The 20,492-nt window shown below is 32.9% G+C and overlaps 1 protein-coding gene across 2 annotated transcripts in view; it reads right to left on the reverse strand.

Annotated features, from left to right (window-relative positions):
- Nucleotides 1–320: 320 nt before the first annotated feature.
- Nucleotides 321–20,492, reverse strand: part of LOC147066384 (annulin-like) — a 34,160-nt gene continuing 13,988 nt past the window's right edge. Inside the window, exons 2-13 of one of the 2 annotated variants that reach the window (XR_015071589.1) lie at nt 10,392–10,613; nt 8,153–8,431; nt 7,004–7,155; nt 6,213–6,444; nt 4,427–4,587; nt 4,051–4,242; nt 3,789–3,899; nt 3,464–3,643; nt 3,037–3,237; nt 2,270–2,512; nt 1,072–1,868; nt 321–1,040 (exon numbers count right to left, since the gene is read on the reverse strand). Coding sequence is in view for 1 of the 2 variants with exons in the window: in XM_085955287.1 (XP_085811413.1) it covers nt 1,680–1,868; nt 2,270–2,512; nt 3,037–3,237; nt 3,464–3,643; nt 3,789–3,899; nt 4,051–4,242; nt 4,427–4,587; nt 6,213–6,444; nt 7,004–7,155; nt 8,153–8,431; nt 10,392–10,613 (2,162 nt within the window). In the remaining variant the exon portion in view is untranslated. Of the gene's footprint in view, nt 1,869–2,269; nt 2,513–3,036; nt 3,238–3,463; nt 3,644–3,788; nt 3,900–4,050; nt 4,243–4,426; nt 4,588–6,212; nt 6,445–7,003; nt 7,156–8,152; nt 8,432–10,391; nt 10,614–20,492 lie in introns of both variants that reach the window. The other variant, XM_085955287.1, reaches the window with a different exon arrangement.

Below are 20,492 nucleotides of genomic sequence, written 5' to 3' on the forward strand. Positions count from 1 at the left end.
AAAAATCTCCATTTTGACTTACGTTGGGCATGTGGGCACTTAAACAAATCTCGGATAAACATTGTCAAGTTTTGGAATTTTCTTTTAATATTTATATTCAAGACTCATAATATGAAACAATTTTAAAATGAAAAGCAATAATTGTTGTCATTATAAACAACAACAAGACTAGTTTTATTATTTATCCAATGTGAAAATATCAAAAAATGAATGGTAGTAAATGTACATTATGTCATTTCCAGTAGACATTATTTTGTTTACGGCTCGGGTGATACGAGTATGTGCGTACTTAAGTATAATAGTAAAGAAAAGCCAATTAGTAATTTTAAATAAGTGAGATATATTTATAATAAATAGAAAAGTACAAAATGCAGTGTGTATAGCACAAAATTTCTGCTATAAACTCAATAAAAGTAGAAATATAGATTATTTTAGCACCAATAGATAATATCTACATAATATTATAAATTTGGCAAGTTGTCAACTTAATTTAAGCATCAGTCATTTTGTTTTCACACAAATGTGGTGAAACAGTTTACTATTAGGTACTTCCTAAATAAAAAAAATAATTAAAGCTGCTCTGACAATTTTTTTTATGATTAATGTTATAAAAATTGTGAAAATAATTGAGACCACAAAATTAACAACTTTCAAAATCAATTCACTCTTGTTTTATGAAAATAATAATTTTTAATCTATTGAAGATGTCGTAATAAAGTACTCTCTTTAATTATTAAATACGTAATTGATAATTATTTGATTGGTAATAAATCAGAATAACCATCAACAGTCATTAACAGCAGGCCTGGGCAGACTTTTGGGGGCCGAGAGCTACTTCCACTTGCTCTCGTGTCTCGGTCCACCGCATATTATTAGAAAAGTGAAATAATAATAATTACACCATATTATTTATTATATTCAAACATAGAAAATAAACAAAGTAACCTAAAATAAACAAACAACCATGTTCAGTACATAGGTCTCAAAAATATAAATTTAAAGTAAAATCATGAAAGCTCATCAAAATCGTCGATGAAGACCTGTATTGTATAAATAAATGTATATGATTACTAAGTGTTGACTTATTTTTAAATGTTCAATATGAGTATAATATATTTTTTTTCTGACCTAACGTAACCACGGACAGAAAATTTATTATTTATCTCTACCATCATATTTCTGTCATATATCAATTTTGATAACTTTAATGTGATTTAATAGGTAGGCAGGTATACATATTTCGATGTTTTCAATTCATTTTTTCTTAATTCATGCTGTCACCCCTTAAATTCTTCGGCTATCGACCGGCGGTCTTACCCAGGACTGATGTATTCAATTATTATCCAGTCAGTAAAGTTTTTAAGCATTTTAGTCAATTATAATATAAAATTTTATGTGTAGATAATTATTTTATGTACAATGTTATTAATAATAATATGGCAGTTAGACATAAATAAGTACTACAAGGATAGTGTAAAACATTTCTTAATTATTAAATTTGCGTCAGTAGTGTGCCCCCTACGGCCTACGTGATTCTTTCCGGCTACATACTGATTACTGATTATCCCAATGCTCAGTATGGAGGCAAAATTGAGTTTTTCTTGTAGTGTAACCAGTAAAATACTGTGACGGAATGGTACTTGAATCTACTCGATTAGTTTTATATTATTTTCCAAAATCTACAAAACTTCATTGGTTGCAAGATTAGAGTCACCGTTCACTGCAGGCTTTTGTTGAACCATAAACACTAAAAATCCATCAACGTCGTCCAGCTCCTTGGCAGAAAATTTGGCGGCAAGCGTGTGGCGACCGGACCACGGTGGAGTGAATTTAACGACGGCAGTTGCGTATTCACCAGGCGCCACATTCTAAAATGAACGTAACATTGTTAGTCTCTGTATAGGTAGGTATCTCTGATGGAAAATATGATTATTAAATTTATTATTATTTTAAATGATTGAAATAAAAACAAATTATCAAATAATGTGGCACTGAATATTCATAGAAGGCATTCATATTATAAACAATTAAATTATAGAATAATGCAATATAATATTAAAATAATAATATGTTGCAGTATTTTGCAATACCTACATAATAATATATAAATAATTAATTAATGCCAACTAAACCAATCAGTTGAAAATATCTTAACAAGTAAAATCGATCTTCATAAAAAATGTGGAAACCATATGAAATTTTGGTGTTAGTATTAATTTTAACCATTTATTATATAATTTTAAACATATTTATTATTTATTCTAAATACCTCGGCCAATTTGATCTGTAACTGCTTTTCAAGACCGGCTCCCTCAACAAAAAACTTGCATTTCTTCAGAGGAATGGGTAGTGGGTTAAGGAGTTTGACGATAGCTTCAATTTCTTGGCCAGTCGTCGGTGCTCCTTGTATAGCAATCTTTATGTCAGGTTTTCTAACTCTGAAGTCGTCTTGGGCGAAGTATTCGAATTCGGTGTCCACTACATTAGCAAGACAGGCGATGTTGAAGGCGCACTGATAAAAAAATACAAATATTCAATGCTGACAATAAAACAACAAAACGAAATTGTGGTTTTAAACGAAACATAAATTAGTATTATACTTTTTAATCTCCCTATAGTTTACAATACGATTTTGTGTATCGATTAGTGAAGTTTTCATAGGATAGAAAGGATATATAATGCCTTCTTATTCGCAGTAATTTCGATAACTTATTATATTTTTGTATATTGCATAAATTGATAAATTTAGTAGGTAGGTACGTACATTTATATTTAAATCATTCTAAGGATAAATGTAAACATTAGGTTTTCAAGAAAAAAGTATTAAATATCATTTGTCAGAATATTCAAATGAATGTATATAATTTTTAATTCATTGTTAATATAGTGTTATGTGTTTAGAACATGTGACAATAGTATAATGTTTTGAATGTGAATACATTTATTGTAATGCGCCCAAACTCCAAACAGTGCTGAAAGCATGACATCTTGTCTTACCATTTATGACTAACGCTTATAATTTTCATTTAAATTTACCTGACTGACAAGTCTTCCGTAATATTCATCAAATGAAACGTTCATTTTAAGTTCTTCACTGCTCAGAGGTTTGATAGTTTTCTTAAATTTGAAGGTTTTTACTGGTTCTGCCACTTTTCCCGTGTATAATACTGTGTCCACTCGCAAACTTCCGGTGACAGTATGTTCTTTGTCACTCGAACGATTTTGCACAACTAGAACCTGAAAATTTGTTATTAGTTAAGATTGGTTATAATGACACTTAATACACTAACATTAACACACTAATAATTTATAGACGTTATAATATTTGAATAAACTAATATGTTAACTTTTTATGATGTCATTAAGTAATAAACGAACCATTATTTTTTGATCTTAAGGAAGTTATAATCTTAAATTATAATTATAAACAATACTAAAGACTCGAATTATATTATGTACATACCACGCTGAACGGTTCTCCAATTTTGATGTCATCTCTGAGCGCGAAATCGAATTTGACTTCGTTGAAGTCTTCATTGAGATAATAGCGAGAGTACAAGCTTTCAGACATTTTCAGAGCTTTCAACATGGCAACGCGCTCTTCCGTACTTTTTTCAGGATACTTGTAACTCGTCGTTATATCCTGTAAAAGTAAAACAATATTAAATACACACATCTTTACTCGATCAAACCAAACGGGCAGCTTTCATTTGTCTATATTATATTTTCATACTGTATAAAATGGTAAAGTAACCAAGACGGAAGAAAAATAGCACTCGTATAATTACCTCTCTTTCCCATTTACCCACAGCTTTAGTTGAAATTGCTTGTCCAATACTAAACATATCTTTCCTTATCAGCTTAAGAGGCTGTGTGGGTCCATCATATCTCCAAAATACCTTAAATCAAATTTCAATAGATTACTATTTTTTTATTTTTCTATTCCACTTTTGTACTGCCAGCTTTTATCATCATGTAGGTAATAGTAAACTAGCAATGTACGACTACTTTACGATAAATCTACTATTACAAAATAATTGTAATATCTACCTTATCAGCGTTGACTTCGGCAAAAAGAAAAGCATTATCATATGGCTTCTGAACTTCTCCGAGTTTCACTGCTGCAACAGAAGCCGGTCCGCAGCGGTAGACATCGTTTGAAAGCTCTTGGGGAGTTGAATCAACAGCTTGCCAGCCGTCATAGAAGCCATTGTCGGCCAGATCGGGTCTCTTCATCCAAACCTACAGAAAACGAAAAATAATACCGCACCTTAAAGCAGTTGTTAAAAAGGCAATCGATATCCTGGTATTCCAGTAGAAAGCAACAATAGTTGAAGTATGTCTAATCAATATTTAATATGATATCCTTTTGGTTATATAATAATAACGCTACATTTAATATTGTTTCGATTTAGCAAGTGCCTACCTCATTCCATACGTGGTAGTTCCAAATGGAATCTGTATTCATTTCTTCCATGATGGCTCCTTTTTCATCAACGAAATAGTCAACTGTCAAACTGTTTTGCGTATCATGAGCTGAAGAAAAGGTTGTCACCACACGACAAGGTAAGCCAACAGCGCGGCAAACTAGAAAAAAAATCGGTAGGTACCTAGTCAATACAAATATAATATCTTACCCTAGGGCCTAGGTGATTATTTTTCTGAACAAATTTTTATTTTTTTATCCTTTTTTTAGGGTTTAGGCATTTATTATTTTATTTAAAAGAATGTTTTTTTGCTATCTATAATCACTCCTAATTTGAGAATCTTCTCTCTCTTTAGAGTCCTCGTAAAAAAAATATTATAGATTTTCCGACCCATAATAATTAATGTGTTCGGCCATGGCCAATAGAGTCAGACCGCCGGCATCATCTAGCTAGGTCCTAGCTGCTTGAGATCGATGCTCTGAGATTATGGATTGCAATACCGGTATTTCAAAACCGGTATCCTCGTATTTTTCGATACCGAAATACCGGTTTGAAAAATCAGACAATACCATTATATTCGGTATTGAAAGTGGGTATAAAATGTATTATATAAAAGGTTTAACGGTTTATTTCCGTTTTCTTTTGACCTTGGTGACCAGTAAGGACATATACAGATTTGCAAAATACATTTATTTTATAGGTAGGTAGGTACCTACTACCCCAATTTTAAATTTACTCAAATATTTTTGCCAGTCGCCTGCGGTCTAAGTCTATTTGTATAAATGCATCTAATATTTTGCTTAAATACCTACTGTTTGTTTGTACAATCATTAGTAACCTCAGCCCTAGCGGCGAATATTTATATTATAATTTATAATAGTTATATTAAGTATAATATACTTTGCCTAATTTTTTGATGTTTATCTATTCAATAGTAGCTTATAGAATAATGGAGAAATATATTTTTTTTGAACAAAAGAGTGAGCAATATTGTGTTTGGGTTTACTTCTTACGTGATAACAGTAAAGAAGTTGCCAAGTCCAAAAAGTGCAATAAAACAGGTCTAATTACCTGTGGGGAACATACACATCCAAGAACACTTCATAAAATAAATTTATTGAAAGATCATTCTAAGAAGAAAGTACCAATAGTTAAACTACATACTATACTATAGAGGTATTTGTAAAAATCAGCATCTCTACCATATCTTACCTTTACCTATATTAAAAGTTACATTATTATATTATACTCATTTAGATATTTTTGCCATACCTAATACATTAATATTTTAAAGAGATTTTATATCTATATTTATTGTTCTGTTTTTTATAGTATCACTGATACCGGTATTGAATTGGAAATACCGGTATTGGTATTTTCATTCGGCATTGCAATCCCTATATGAGATATCTGCAGAACACGTGCTTCGACGGACTGTCTCTGGCTTGCGGTCGTTTGCATTACCGTAATTCATTTACATTAAAGATTTGATAACTGAATTAGTAATAACACATATCTCTTTGTATTAGGTACATGTCATAACATCATTGTAATATTTGGATAATATTATTGTATTTTTGGTAGGGGGTTCACGTGACAGTGTGCTCCAATGAAGTCACAAAGTCACTACAATAATAAAAATATTATTAAATTTTACGTATCGTAAAAAAAACTATATTTAGGAATAATATACTTCTCAGGTATCCAGGTATCCTTTAATAATATTGGATTTGTGTGATTGATAAAAATAGTATTAGGTATTTAATTAAATTTCATTAATCTTACTTGTGGCGAGGACACCAGAGAAGACCCAGCATTGTCCATATTTAACCGGCTTCCTCTTCTTGAAGTATGATTGAAGAATCTCCATGGACCCCATCCACTTGGTGGGGGGTGTTCCGCCACCGAAATCGTCACTCCAGTTTCCCATAACAGCGCCATAGTCGTCGGGTGAATTGACTGCGGCAGATATTGCTCGGGATACTTTAATCGGGTCACCGCGGGCATTCCCTTTTACCTGAATTTAGCCATGAAAAAAAATATATAATAGCATAAAACACCTACATAATCAGGTCATATTACATAATCAAATCTGCAACTGAAATACAACCACAGCAGCACGCGCGTGTGTGTGTGTGTGTGTTTAAGGACACATTCCTAGGTGACTATTGTCACGCATGAAATATGAAGAAACACTGCAAATGTATATATTTATATTTCCAGGCATGCGCCTTGGAAGCATTGCTTATTTATTATGTGATACCTATGTTCACTGTTTTATATGTGACAAAGCTACATTTCCGACTGCCAAAGATGAAAGTCTCTATCATTATATTATTGCAACTGTATTATGCACCCAATCATATCCCTAACGTCATATAATTATTATTAATTGTGTAAGGCCTGTATTCACAGAACAGATTCTGTGTTCCCTGCGTGCGTTGGATGGAAAGCGGCGGGTAGGCAGTGCTTACATTTATGTAGGATGCTCATTACTGTGGATAATAATATTATTTAACACCATTGCTTATCGGTTATCACCCATATTCTTCAATAGAAAGCATCGGTTGACTCACCTTTCCAATTTCCTGAATAAGTAGCAGAGAACAGTCCAAAATGTCTTTTTCGTACTGGGAGTATTTCCAAATTGAAGGCCTGAGACGATTGTATGATCCTCTCCATATAAGGCCTGTGTCTAAAGTGACATACTCTTCACGACAATCCGGCTCTGTAATAAATAGGAATGCAATTATCAGATTATACACTACACACCTACAATTTATTTGGACAAACTGAGTCAAAATCCACTAAAACTTCTGCTTTAAAGGCGTGAATAATATATATCTGTTACATTATAATTATTAATTACAAGAATAGCCCAACCAATTCCCCAAACTAATTGGGTCCACGCTCTGGATCAAACATAATACATAATATATTGTTGTTTAATTTAATAAAACGCATTTTTTTTTTTAGTACTTATTCCACTTTTAATCAATAAATTAGGACCGGTTTTATCCGCTTCAGAGGGAAAAAAAAAAAAAAAAAACCGGTCCTATTTTATTGATTAAAAGTGGAATAAGTACTACAAAAAAAAAAAATGCGTTTTATTAAATTAAACAACAATACAATGCAGTTCCACCATGAATTGACGGTTAACAAAATAAAGAAAATCATACATATATGTATTGAAAAGATTATATTATGTGAAATTTACAGACACGTAATTCGAGCTTGCGAACAACATAAATTTAAAGGCGGACAATCTGCCACTACTCCACCGCATGTCGTGGACCGCGGCATTTAGGTGGTAGTAGGCACTTAATTATTATGGTGACAAGTAAAAAAGTATATTACGTAATCATCGTCAACTCTGTAAGTCAATTCTACTACATAATCATCAGTTCAATCAATAATAAATTTAGTACCTACGTCTAAACTATATTTTCAATTGATTCTTGAATATGTCATATATTCAGAACAATTATGTAACTCAGAACAATTTTTGTGGGTTATAAGAAAAAAAATTCACTAATATCGCCTGGCAACATCGACATTATATATCTATATGACCCCTAGAACCTATTCCAATAATTATTGTCAGAATGCGTTCCGCATATTATGTATACGAAAATCTATGGGAGCCTGGTCTTTGGTGAAATTTTCAAACGATGTCGTAAAAAATTTAAATATTTAAATATACTATCGAATATTGATTTTCATACCTTCAACATAGACGTCGTCTTTGGGGCACCAAGGATTGAAGAGAAGATAAAATCCGAGGGGATGCGAATAGCTGACTGCACCGTTTCCTTTGTATTTAGTGTCGACATCGATCTTCCATTGAGCGACCACACTGTGCGAGGAAGTCGAAACATCAATGATGACATGGTTTTCGCTTTGACTCTGGATGATAGCGCTCCAGTGGCTTGTCACTTCTGAAGCATCTTTCAATAGGGGTAATGCCACTAGGGTTCCTTGACCGTAGCTTGGTTTAGGAGTATCTGAATAAAAATATAATTAAATTAGTATACCCACCCAATACTGTCACGATTTAAATACATACCATACGGTAGTATTAAATATTTGTTTGTTCATGTGCATAGTAAAGAGGTGCTAAGAATAACTACAAGAATGCAGTTTTCTGACAAAGTTGTAGCTGACGAAACATTCCAGTGTATAATTAAAATGAATTGTTTTCTCAACAGGTATACAAATAATAACGTGATTCAATACTCAAATTGGGGGGAAAAAACTTGGAATTCTTGTTATTTACCCATATACCGTGCCCAAGGACAAAACTAAGCGTCAATAGTGCATCTCTTAATTTCTGTCAACTTATCTATTACAACCACGTCAATCTCTATATCTATTACAATACGTCATTGATTACAACCGACAAATGTCAGCTATTTTCATATAGGTATCTATACTTAATACATTTTAAGAATTCAAATGATATTTAATATATTTGTTGGGAAGCATTATACTACATTACATACTATGGCTAGAGTTGGGATTCGGGAATTCTTGAGAAATTTCCGAGATTTTCATTCCCGAATGATCGAGAATTGAAATTTTTAACATTTCGGGAAATCCCGGATCTCGAGAATCTTTCCTCGAGATTTGGGATTTCTTTATTATCAAATATTAATTGAAAAACCGATTTTCTATATGAAAAAAGTAGTCAGAAAACACAAAACGTTCAAAGACTGGTCGGGGCATTAAACACAATTAAGCCAATGTTGAATCAAAATCAGGACGTCTCGACTCGGGAAATTTTGTGTCTCAAAAACGTACGCGATTGTCAGACGCAGCGATTGACAGTCTGTTTTTTGAAACTCTATTTTAATAAGTAATGTCTTGAATTATTTTTGTTTTTCTACTTCTATTTTGTTTATCCTCTTACATAAATAAAAAAAATCATATTTTTTGGAATTTGTCTGTTTTTACACTGATTTTAGGATTTTTACAGGTTTTTTTAAAAATTTTCCGATATCTCGAGAATTCTTTTCTGGAAATCCCGAATCTCAAGATTGAGATTTTCTCGGGAAATACCTACTCAACTCTACATATGGCCATTTTCATTAATGGTAATATTATTATAATGAATATATTTTTATACCTACTTAATGTGTGTCAAATAAAAATACAAGCAAATAGGATAGTTTTAATATTATAAGATATAGAATAAAGGAATTTATTTACTCGATCAAATCCATGTAATCATGAGTATCAAACACCAACACAAATTGAAATTGAGAATACTATATCATCCATCGTATTCATTGAGTTATCATAAAGCAGTGTTAGCAATATAATTTACTTTTGGTGATAATAATCCGTTTTGACCATGAAGTCAGATGATTCTCTAATAATATAACACGAGTCATAATTATTATATTATAGTCATAACTAAGAAACTGTCACCGCTTAAAATAGCATTGCGGATTTTTTTTTTGAATATTAATCAATTTGCTGTTGAAATTTTATCGAAATTTATTTAGTCTCTTATGTTTCTCAAACTTACGTAATTTTAGTTCTCTTTTAGAGACATAAATTTTAGATCCAAATTTAATTATTTAGAAAAAATGTCCACCTAAACTCATTCTCGCGCAAGTGGAATACCTATATTTACTAATTATTATCAAAGTTGAACACAGTTAAACGTAATCGTAATCACTGTACCAATACGCAATATCAGTTTTGTTTTCTCATATTAGGTACCTACTTCTATGATTGTCTTAAGTTATATTTCTGACATAATGATAGTGTGGAAATGCAAAATTATAATACTTTTCGAGTATTGTGCACAGTGAACACTTACCATCATACACGGTTGGAAAAACTGCGCGAAACACGAAGTCGAATATTTTTTCAGTTTTTGCGTACACGCCCGGAGGTATACATAGCACAATTTAGGAAACACTAGTTTAGATCGTAAAGAGTTTTGGAATAATTTACCTGCAACAGTGAATATAAACGAAACTCCGTCTTTGAGGGGGTCGTATGCTCTGCTGAACGTAATATCAATTGTGAAAGACTGTCCTCGCCTGACCACCAGCAATGGATCCTTTTCTCTGGTCATCACTTCATACTTTGAAGTGTGATGTGCAGAGCCATTGGCGGGTATGCAAAAGTCAATGTTTTTTACGGTGAGAACTTCGCAAGGACACTCTCCTTTATCTGTAACAGAATAAAATAAGACCTCATCAATATAAAACTCATGCATACTTTGCATATAATATAAAAATATTTTCAAATATATGTGGTAAAAATAATAGGCAACAGCCATTATGTTAGCACTCGACATTCTCATAACATGAATAATCAGCTTATTTGAAACATATATAAATAATACGGTCGGTAAACGTTGCCAACTTGGCGTTTTTATTATCAGATCTAACATTTTTAAATAAGCATCTACTTTGCAACATTCATAATATTATTTAGCATATGGCGTTAAATATAGCGTTTTTTGACAGTTTAAAACATCTTATAAAAAGGGTAGAAACGGGGGTCGAAATAGAATAGACCAAAGCGCAGATCCAGTTCATGAAATCCTATAGACTAGTTAGCAGTGACGTTTTAGACAGACCATGCATTGCTTAAAGACGGAAAATAAAGGAAGGAACGAGAATAAATTCCTTTTTTACACAGCATACCGTATTACATATTATTTGCTTGCATTTGTCAGTCTAATGCAGACTTGCGAACCTATTTAAGTGCGCGTGCCAAAATTTCCCAAATATTATTTTTCGACTGACGTGCCGAGCAGTTTTCTATGAGGGAAAAATTGAACAAAACTTTTTAAGAATCCTAGTGAAATAGTTTAAAAATTACAACTGAGTTCTCTAGATTCCATCTTTTGCCGCGTTTCTAGCCGAAGGCATATCTTATATTCTCTGAATAATTTTTCCTTGTTTTCAAAATTTTTAAAAAATATCGAGGGAGGATTTTAAGCACGCTTTTTTTCATATTATCATATTCCCCATCACTGGAACGGTTTTCCATTTTTAGCGATTGTGTGTTGAGGCAAAATAACAAGACGTAAGTATCTGTTATATTTAAATGACTTCCGATAAATTTTATTACGTTTGTTTTTTTGAATATTTTTATTCTGTATTGCATGATTAATAAATTATTATTTTTGTACGTCGTTGATTTTATCAAGGAGTGATTAATGGTTTGTCTCATAATACCGTTTTACTGACGAAGGCCTGCATAAACTATCCAAGAATACAAAATTCATACTGCTTTATTGCCTTCGTTAATCATGCCATACTCCTCAACTTGGAAAGTCTCTGCTGCTTGATTCTAATTAGTTTTATTTTTTTTTTATTTCCACTAGCCATGTTTAAAAGAATTTATTAAAATAAATAAAATGGATGCCCCTGTATCCACTGACACTTGCTATGGCGAACATCAGCAGGATCTAATAATTAATTGTAACCAATAACAAACATAACCTCCTCCAATGATAATAAAATTTGTTGCCAGCTTAAAAATATATAGATGTACGGAAAGATGAAATATACCTACATGAAGAATCCGAAATACTATGCGTAAAAAATTGAATTTGTAAATCGTTTACGTGCCACCTCTGGCATGCGTACCATTGGTTCGCCAGCCCTGGTCTAAGGTATAAGAAAACAAATCGAAAAACTATCGAGCGCACCGGTTCGTAAAATTTTCTATTTCGAGCGCTGGTTAGAACATTATACCAGATTTCCTTTAAAATCAATAATCTGGTCTTTTGTAGCTTATAGGTATTATACCGAGATCCTACATACTATAAAATAAATGTTACAATATTTAAGAAATCACTGAGTTTCGTACCAACATGCAGGTATTAATTTTTAGTTGTATGACTTATTTAGGTATTAAATGTGAAAAAATAAATTCTTTTTCTCAATAATACAATTTTGATTATAATAATTATGTCTTTTGTATGCTGGTTTTTAGGATTTTTTTAATTTTCTGACACCTACCATATTTTCCGTTACCTACTTGGCATATATTTGTGAATGACAATTTGATCACACAGCAGTAGGTGAATAATAGTACTTATATGGAAGTGGTTACTGCTTACCTGCGAAACTGTGTTGGGAAGACTATTTGTGTCGCAACATTTCAAAATCAGCCAATTTCAAGTCCACCTTTAGGTATTTTTGACTTTTTTGTGAATTGCTGAAGAACTACTGCTTTCTAACATTTCTGCATTATCAAAATGTGGAATTTATTAATTTTAAATATTCTATACTCGAAATAATATAAACTTTTACCCTTGTGACTGTGTATTTGAGAAAACAAAAAGCTGTTTTTCTCCTATTATGGACTTGGCTGATTTTGCTTTTTCTAGCGACACATTTGTAGTCGGTATGGTTAAATATTTTTTTGAATATACAGTCGTGCTTTTTTTTCGAAACCGACGTTTTACTCAATTTGATAATTTTATATTAATACAGACTTAAAAAGTATACCTACGTATATTACTATTTTTACACTCTTTGATTAGCTTTTATGAAGAGGACATTGTTTTATAATATTCCAAAATAAATATGTTGATTATATAAATAGCATGAATTCTCCCCACCTATTATTTTTTACTAAAGGGGGAGTGCAGTATGAGCGGACTGGGTTCAAATTAGACATAACAGTAGTAACGGTACATAAATAGATTTCTAGATTATAATTAATTGTAATCGAATTTACGTTTATTCGTAGTATGAATTAATAGTATGTAGGCAGATCTAATTTTTATTCTTATTTCATACTTGCGTATAGGCAGTTTTGCCATATGCCATATTATGCCACAATATTGCACAATATGCACCAAAGTAAGTAGGCGTACCACGACAGGTATGTTGATTAATGATTATGTCAATATAAAGCATTTTTGTTGTACAATTATATTAAATATGTTATAAGTGATTATATTAAATTATATATAAGTACTATCGAACACACTCACACAACAGTAAAACCATAGCATACGACATCCTTGACCAGATCGACGCTAAGAAAAATAGAGGAGGAGATCTATACCTTCAATGGATCCCATCGCACATGGGTATTGAGGGCAATTAAAGGGAGGATGGCAAAGGAAGCTGGCCATTCAGGGGTACCATATCAGTGGATACCAGAAAACCTGGACATGAATGAGGCTATAAAGAAAATGGGCCAAAGTATGTGGATAGATTTTCACCATAGGGCATCATTAGAAAAGGGGAAATGGAGTAAGTCTATTCTACCATCACCACGAAAGGTGCCCTGGTTTGCAGTCTCCTTTGACGAGGAATGAGCTTAAGTTAATACTGAGACTAAGAACTGGGCAAAAGATTTGATGTTCTCATGGGAAGAAGCGAATCGCAACTCTGAAATGAATGTCATGTTTTAGAGGACATTGTACATATAGCACTACAATGCCCTAAATATGAACTTCACAGAGTACGAAGAATTGCAGGGTGTCCTGGCGGTGGGTAAGACGGAAGAGCTAGGCAAAATTGTAAAGTTATTTAACAGAATAGGAGTGAGGACCTGATCGACGGATCCCCTTCTAGAAGAGAAGAGGCGATATGACAGCGAGTCGCAGTCAAAGCCTCGGTAAAATCACAAAAAAGTACTATCGAGCACACTAAATCTTTAAAAATCTGATTAACTACTAATCTACAAAAATAAAAAGTGTTTATTAAATTATTTAATTTGCCTCCTCCTTAGCATCTCCCTTAAGCAACGCATGACCTAGCCACCCGTACCTAAAATGTCACTAGTAGGGTTAATAAATAATTATTTACAAAATGCTTTTGAAGAAAATAATATAAATTAACTAAATTCTGATGGATTTAAGTTTTGTACTATTCCATTTAAAAAAATAAATCGATTAGAATTTAAATTCAAATTTCATCAAGTACCCTCAGTCGATAGTTTTAAATATTGGTTTTAATATTATGAATGAACTTATATAACATATTTCCACATTAATATCTAAAACGAATATGCAGACTAGACTGTAAACCAATAATAAACAGTACGTATGAGAAAAAGAAGAGTACGCAAATTCCTCAATTTTTATCCAACCATTTCTTTCCGTTATAAAAATTCCCCTCCCAAGTAAAACTCTCGCTACCTACTACAATGGTATATGTTCCTAACCATAATAAACCTTTATAGAATGTGTCAGTTTTCAAAATTGGTCACGTTAAACCTTCTTTGTTTACAGACTTTATTATCAAAAAGATTTCGAGGTAAGTATACGAAAAAGTTTACAAATTTTCACGGAACCTGACATCGCTCACGGAGTACCAGAGTTCCGCAGAGGGCCGGTTGGAAATCACTGATATAATAATATAGCGATTCCAAAAAATACTTTACATTTTTAATGAATATTTTTTTAATGAATAATTCTAAAGTTTATTAGTGCTTTGTATACTAAGATTAAGAGTACTTAGGTACATATAGAGATTATTTTTTGAAAACATGGTGTTTTGACGGTGCCGATTGTATGACTTCGGCAAGTTCAAATATTCGTTAATTAAAGTGATATATAGCAGTAGCAGTGCAGACGTGGACCCTCAACACGAGAGATGTCCAAAAGCTAAGAGTGGAGAGGTGTATGTTGGGCATCACGCGAAAGGACCGTAAGAGAAACGAATGGGTTAGGAAGCAGACAAGAGTACGCGATGTAATAGAAGTTGCCAAACAGCTGAAATGGAGATGGGCGGGGCACATTGCTCGCCGAAAGGACGGCCGCTGGACAAATGCCGTCATCCAGTGGTACCCAAGGGGCACGAAACGGCCACAGGGTCGCCCTAAAAGCCGCTGGATTGACGAACTGGTAAAGTTTGGCGGAAATACGTGGCAGCGAAAGACACAAGACCGAGAGAGTTGGAAGAAGCTTGGGGAGGCCTTCATTCACCAGTGGATTGATCTCGGCTGACGATGATAGCAGTGTTCTTCAACCGGTGGTGCGTGGACCGGCGTCGGTCCGCAAGAATTTATTGCCGGCTCACAATAACTTTCACCGTGCTTTCAACCGACTATACCACTACAGGAGGAATTGTGAAAGGGGAAAGGTAACCTCTGGATTAATAATCCCCTTTTGGAAGATATTAAATCATGCGCACTTGATCCTCGAGAGAAAGAAAAGCTGATCAACCTATCTTTTGATGTCACTCTGGGTCCATAAATGTAATCATTGTCTCAATTTTGGATATCCCTCAATAGAGAATATCCATCTCTGATTTATAACGCTATCGGATTGATGGTCGTTTTTTCGATTTCCTATTTCTGTGAAAAGACTTTTTCATCTAGGTATGTCAGTAATAAAAACCAAACAGAAAAGAACGCTTCGTCTTTCAGAAATAATGCTGCAACCACGGATATCAAATTTGCTTACAAAGAAGCAGCAGATGTCACACGAACAAAACTGTAATTTTATGACATAAGATTTAATAAATAAAATTCTATCTATGTCTATTAGTTTTTATTTCTGGCTGATCCCGGTCTGCGAAATATTTCTCCTATGTTCGCCAGGCCGCGGGTGTTAATCTGTGTAAACTATATACTATATCAAGGATGGCTAACCTATAGCACGCGGATTTTGCATGGCACGCGAATGTTTAATTTTGAAGAGAAAATATTAATGTCTTCAAGAAAAATATATGAAAAAAATGTTTTTGTACTTATATATAATATTAAAAAATAATGACGAAAGCCATGCGTATTTTCTTCGGGTTTTGATATTATGTTGAGCAATTGATGCGCAAACGGAAACGACGAAAATCATGCATAAATGACAAATCACATTGAATAAAAAATAGCGGGCAAATCCTTTTGAAGAATAATCATTTCGTTTAATGGAGTAGGATCGGGCAATTAAAAATAAAACTATTCAATCAACTAAACTTATAAATTTAATTATCGGCAGTTATTCAAATAATATAATAACTACTTGTTATTTTGCCTCAAACATAATCTCTAAAAATGGAAAACCGTTCAGTGATGGAGAATATAATATGAAAGAATAGTGGTTTATGCTTCCACGATCTCTGAAAATTTTGAAAAAAGAAAAAAATATTGAAAGAATAAAAGATATGCCTTCAGCTAGCATTACGGTGAAAGATAAAGAATATCAAAAACTCAATTGTAATTTTTAAACCTTTTTAATAGAAGATAAATATTTTTTTAGAAAACTTTTTTTCGCCATGAAAAACTGCTTGGCATGTCAGACAGTAGAAAAATATTATTTGGGAAATTTTGGCACGCGTACGTAAAAAGGTTCGCTAACCCTGTACTATATAGTAATTGATCAAAGTGATATGTTGTAATATGCTACACGTCATATAATACACTATAATAGCATTATTATTTGCAAACTCTTTGGTGTGTGGTAGATAATAATTTGACTGCGAAATAGTTAATTTTACTGATGATTTGCGAATGACCTCCCACTACACTAAATAAAATAAAAAATACTTATGGTTTAAAACGAATATCGGAAGTAATTTTTCAACTCACTTACCGACTGCCGCCCACATTTCCGTGGTTTGTAGGCTTCATAGGTAACTAATTTATTATTGCAGCGCCATATACGAAAGCAATTAATTAATATGGTGCCTATGGTGGTACAGCGAGTTTAGAACAATAAGTTTGATGAGCCACATGTTAAAAGTTTTATTAAAAATCATCCATAATAGGATTTTTCGAAAATGCGAAGAAGACATGGATGACACACAATTTGGCTTCAGAAGTGGTTTTGCCTAGATGTTAATGTTGATGTTTATATGTGTTTCATTGAGTACGAGAAAGCATTCAATACTGTTAAGCATCCTAAACTTCTCGAACTTTTGATATATATATATATATGAACTATATTGGAAACAAACAGCAAATATTAAGATCGAAAATTAAATCAGTGGAAAGGTAAAAATTCGTCGCAGTGTACGACAGGGGTGTATATTGTCACCTCTGCTATTTAACCTGTACTCAGAAGCTATTTTAAAGGAAGCCTTACAAGGGGAATCGGTGGGTATTTTGGTTAATGGGAAATATATTAACAATATACGATATGCCGATGACACTGTTCTGATTGCTGATAGCTTAAAGAGTTAAAAATTGTCGGAAATAGATAGATAGTATTGATATTTTGTTGTGGGGCCACTCAAAAAAAATATTTAAATACCTAAAAATCTAAGCCTAGTAATCATCATGAAACCCATTGACTTGGTACGCTAATTACTTCACTGCAGAATAGTCATAGTTTTTCATAAGAATGGATTTTTGCTCAATTTGACGCGATTCAGTTGACAGGATAGTCTTAAGTATTTATTATTCGTACATTTGGATTATTGCAGTACAAATAATACGTTTTGTTTATTCAATTGAGGAAGATCCCATTAGATTGAAAAAATGACTAAAAACTATTTTACGTCAAATGTCTTTAAAGATAAAAATCACTCTGAAGGCGTGGGTCCATATTATGCTCTGATTATGAGCAAAAAAAAAACACCCGTATTGAAGCAGTGGTAGCGTGCCCGCATATTATTATGCCGTGAGTAGTGAGTTTGAATACCGCGTCTGACAATATTCCCACAGCGCTCGAAATGGAAAAATTTACGAACCGGAGTGGTCGACAGTTTTCAGAAGATATTCACATAGTTATCAAATTGTATGTGTTTTTTTTATAAAAAAATAAGTGTATTAGATTTTCTATTATATGTGGCCTATCTAGCTCATTCGGTCAAATTATTTTTTCCACTAGATGGAGCGATAATTTTACCGATTTCACGAACAGGAACGGCGCTCCGGTCCATTTCGAGCCCTGTAATTCACATGTCGTTTACTATGGAGTATAGAGAAAGAAACCAATTGGTTGAGCGGATGATGGGTATTAACCACTCCTCTTACCTACAAGCTAGGCTACACAATCATGGTTATTTCGTATTAAAGGATTCAAATTTATTTACCTACCTATGTATCATCATTTCAAAATCGTGCATACAAGCATACAATTAATAAAAAATGCCAGAAAAACATTAGGTACACCATATTACTATTTGCAATTGCACTTTATGTCTAGTGCATTAGGTAGGTACTAGTTTACGTGGGATTCAAACGACACAAAAGCGTTGCCTTGAACGTCCTCTTAATATATAGATAAGTAGCTACCACACAACAATATTATACTCGTACAACGTAAATTTAAATAGTGTGTACAAATATTATATAGGCACTTAATATTATATTCTAAATATAGTACATTATATTAGGCAGAATAGCTAAAGTATTATTTACTTCGCTAAACATAATATTTTTGTTATGTTATGTCAAAGGCAATTGACACAGGGTAAATATAATGAGACGCTTAGTGCAAACATAGAACTATAAATATTATCAACAGAAAAACTGACTGTAGGTATATTATCAGGTTTTCCAAAGGTGTGAACCTATGTTAGTAGGTAATGGTATGTACATGGTATTCGCTCGGTAAACAGTAAGAAAGCTCTCAGTTCGTTGCCGACCAACTAATGTTGTTAAACCACCGCAAACTTCACCAAAGTTATTTGAAACTATATTTAGTTACATGTTCAAAGCTATAATAACATACAAGCATAAACATCTTGAAGTCGGTCCACACAAACTTAACGCTTCGCACGTCCTAAGGCCCGTTTCAGACGGGACACCGGTGTCGCGCTCGATATAATATAGGAGGCCTTTGTATTCGAATAAACGGGCCTTTGTATTATATTTATGAACGCTCCAGAGATAATGAGTCAACGCATAAATTAGAACATAAAACCGTATAAAAGTGTATCGGCGGCTTGAGAATGTAGCGGCTGACGGAAAAGTGTACCGGACACGCTTCGAGTCATTAGTTCTGGGGCGTGCATAAACATAATACAAAGGCCCGTTTATTCGAATACAAATGCCTTCTATATTATATCGAGCGCGACACCGGTGTCCCGTCTGAAACGAGCCTAAGAGTAGATTTCCGTGAAATTCCGAATGTAATATCCCCGTGTCTATCAAAATCTGGTAAAATTGGTGAAATACAAATGAAACCTCGATTATGCATTGCAGAATTTTGGTTACCTACCTATGCTAATTTATACAAGTACTACAAACGTTGTTTTCCAATCTGTTATCTCCTACGAAAATTATATCATTGTAAATTGATTGTTATTGCAAATATATATATTTTGTGTGAAATAATTCTGTCAATCACAGGTGCACATGCACATGGATCCCCACCAGTGTTGCCATATTTTTCTATGCTGATTATAGTACAAAGGCGTAAAAATTATAGTATTTCTGTAAAAAATATAGTACAGGAACATTTTTCAGCTCGAATCCTTTATAATTATAGTATTTTGGCATATTCGGCGTAAAATTATAGTATTTTACATTTTGCAGAATCAAAATTATAGTATTGTACTATAATTATAGTACAGTTGACATCACTGATCCCCACGGAGTGGAGGTTATAATATATTACAATTATTTTGAAAGTACCTATCTATCATTTTTATGGTTGTAGGTACGAATGGCTACTAAGTTTGATAATATGACGTCCACCCAATGGAGACATGTACCTACTTCCCTTGCGCTTAGGAGCAAAAATAGCAATTTACAAATTAAACTATTAATGATATTAGTACAATTTTGCCCACCAGGATACTTGATAAATAGTACCTAAGTACCTAATTATAATATTATACATATTGCGATAGATATACCGAATACATACATAATTTAAAATCACAAATATAATTTACAAACCGGGTTTATATCGAGGAACCATTCTTCGTCTTCTATCGGTGTAGCGATTTGTGAAGTATTGAGGCCACACGCGAGACATATTATAGCCACTCATTGTATTTAGAATAGTTATTAAAAGCGATATATTGTGTGAATAATTATTGTTTTTACAGTTTATAACAACGAATAAAACGTACTACCATCATTGTCCATATACAGAGAGATATTTAAACTATTTTTCTCCATTTCTATTTGCACGTCATTATTATTGTGGTAAGATCAAACATTTTAAAAACTTTAAGTATC

Source organism: Rhyacophila brunnea, unplaced genomic scaffold (genome assembly GCF_057557595.1).
Source record: "Rhyacophila brunnea isolate RB1 unplaced genomic scaffold, BYU_Rbru_1.0 scaffold_5, whole genome shotgun sequence".
In the NCBI taxonomy this organism is placed as follows: domain Eukaryota; kingdom Metazoa; phylum Arthropoda; class Insecta; order Trichoptera; family Rhyacophilidae; genus Rhyacophila; species Rhyacophila brunnea.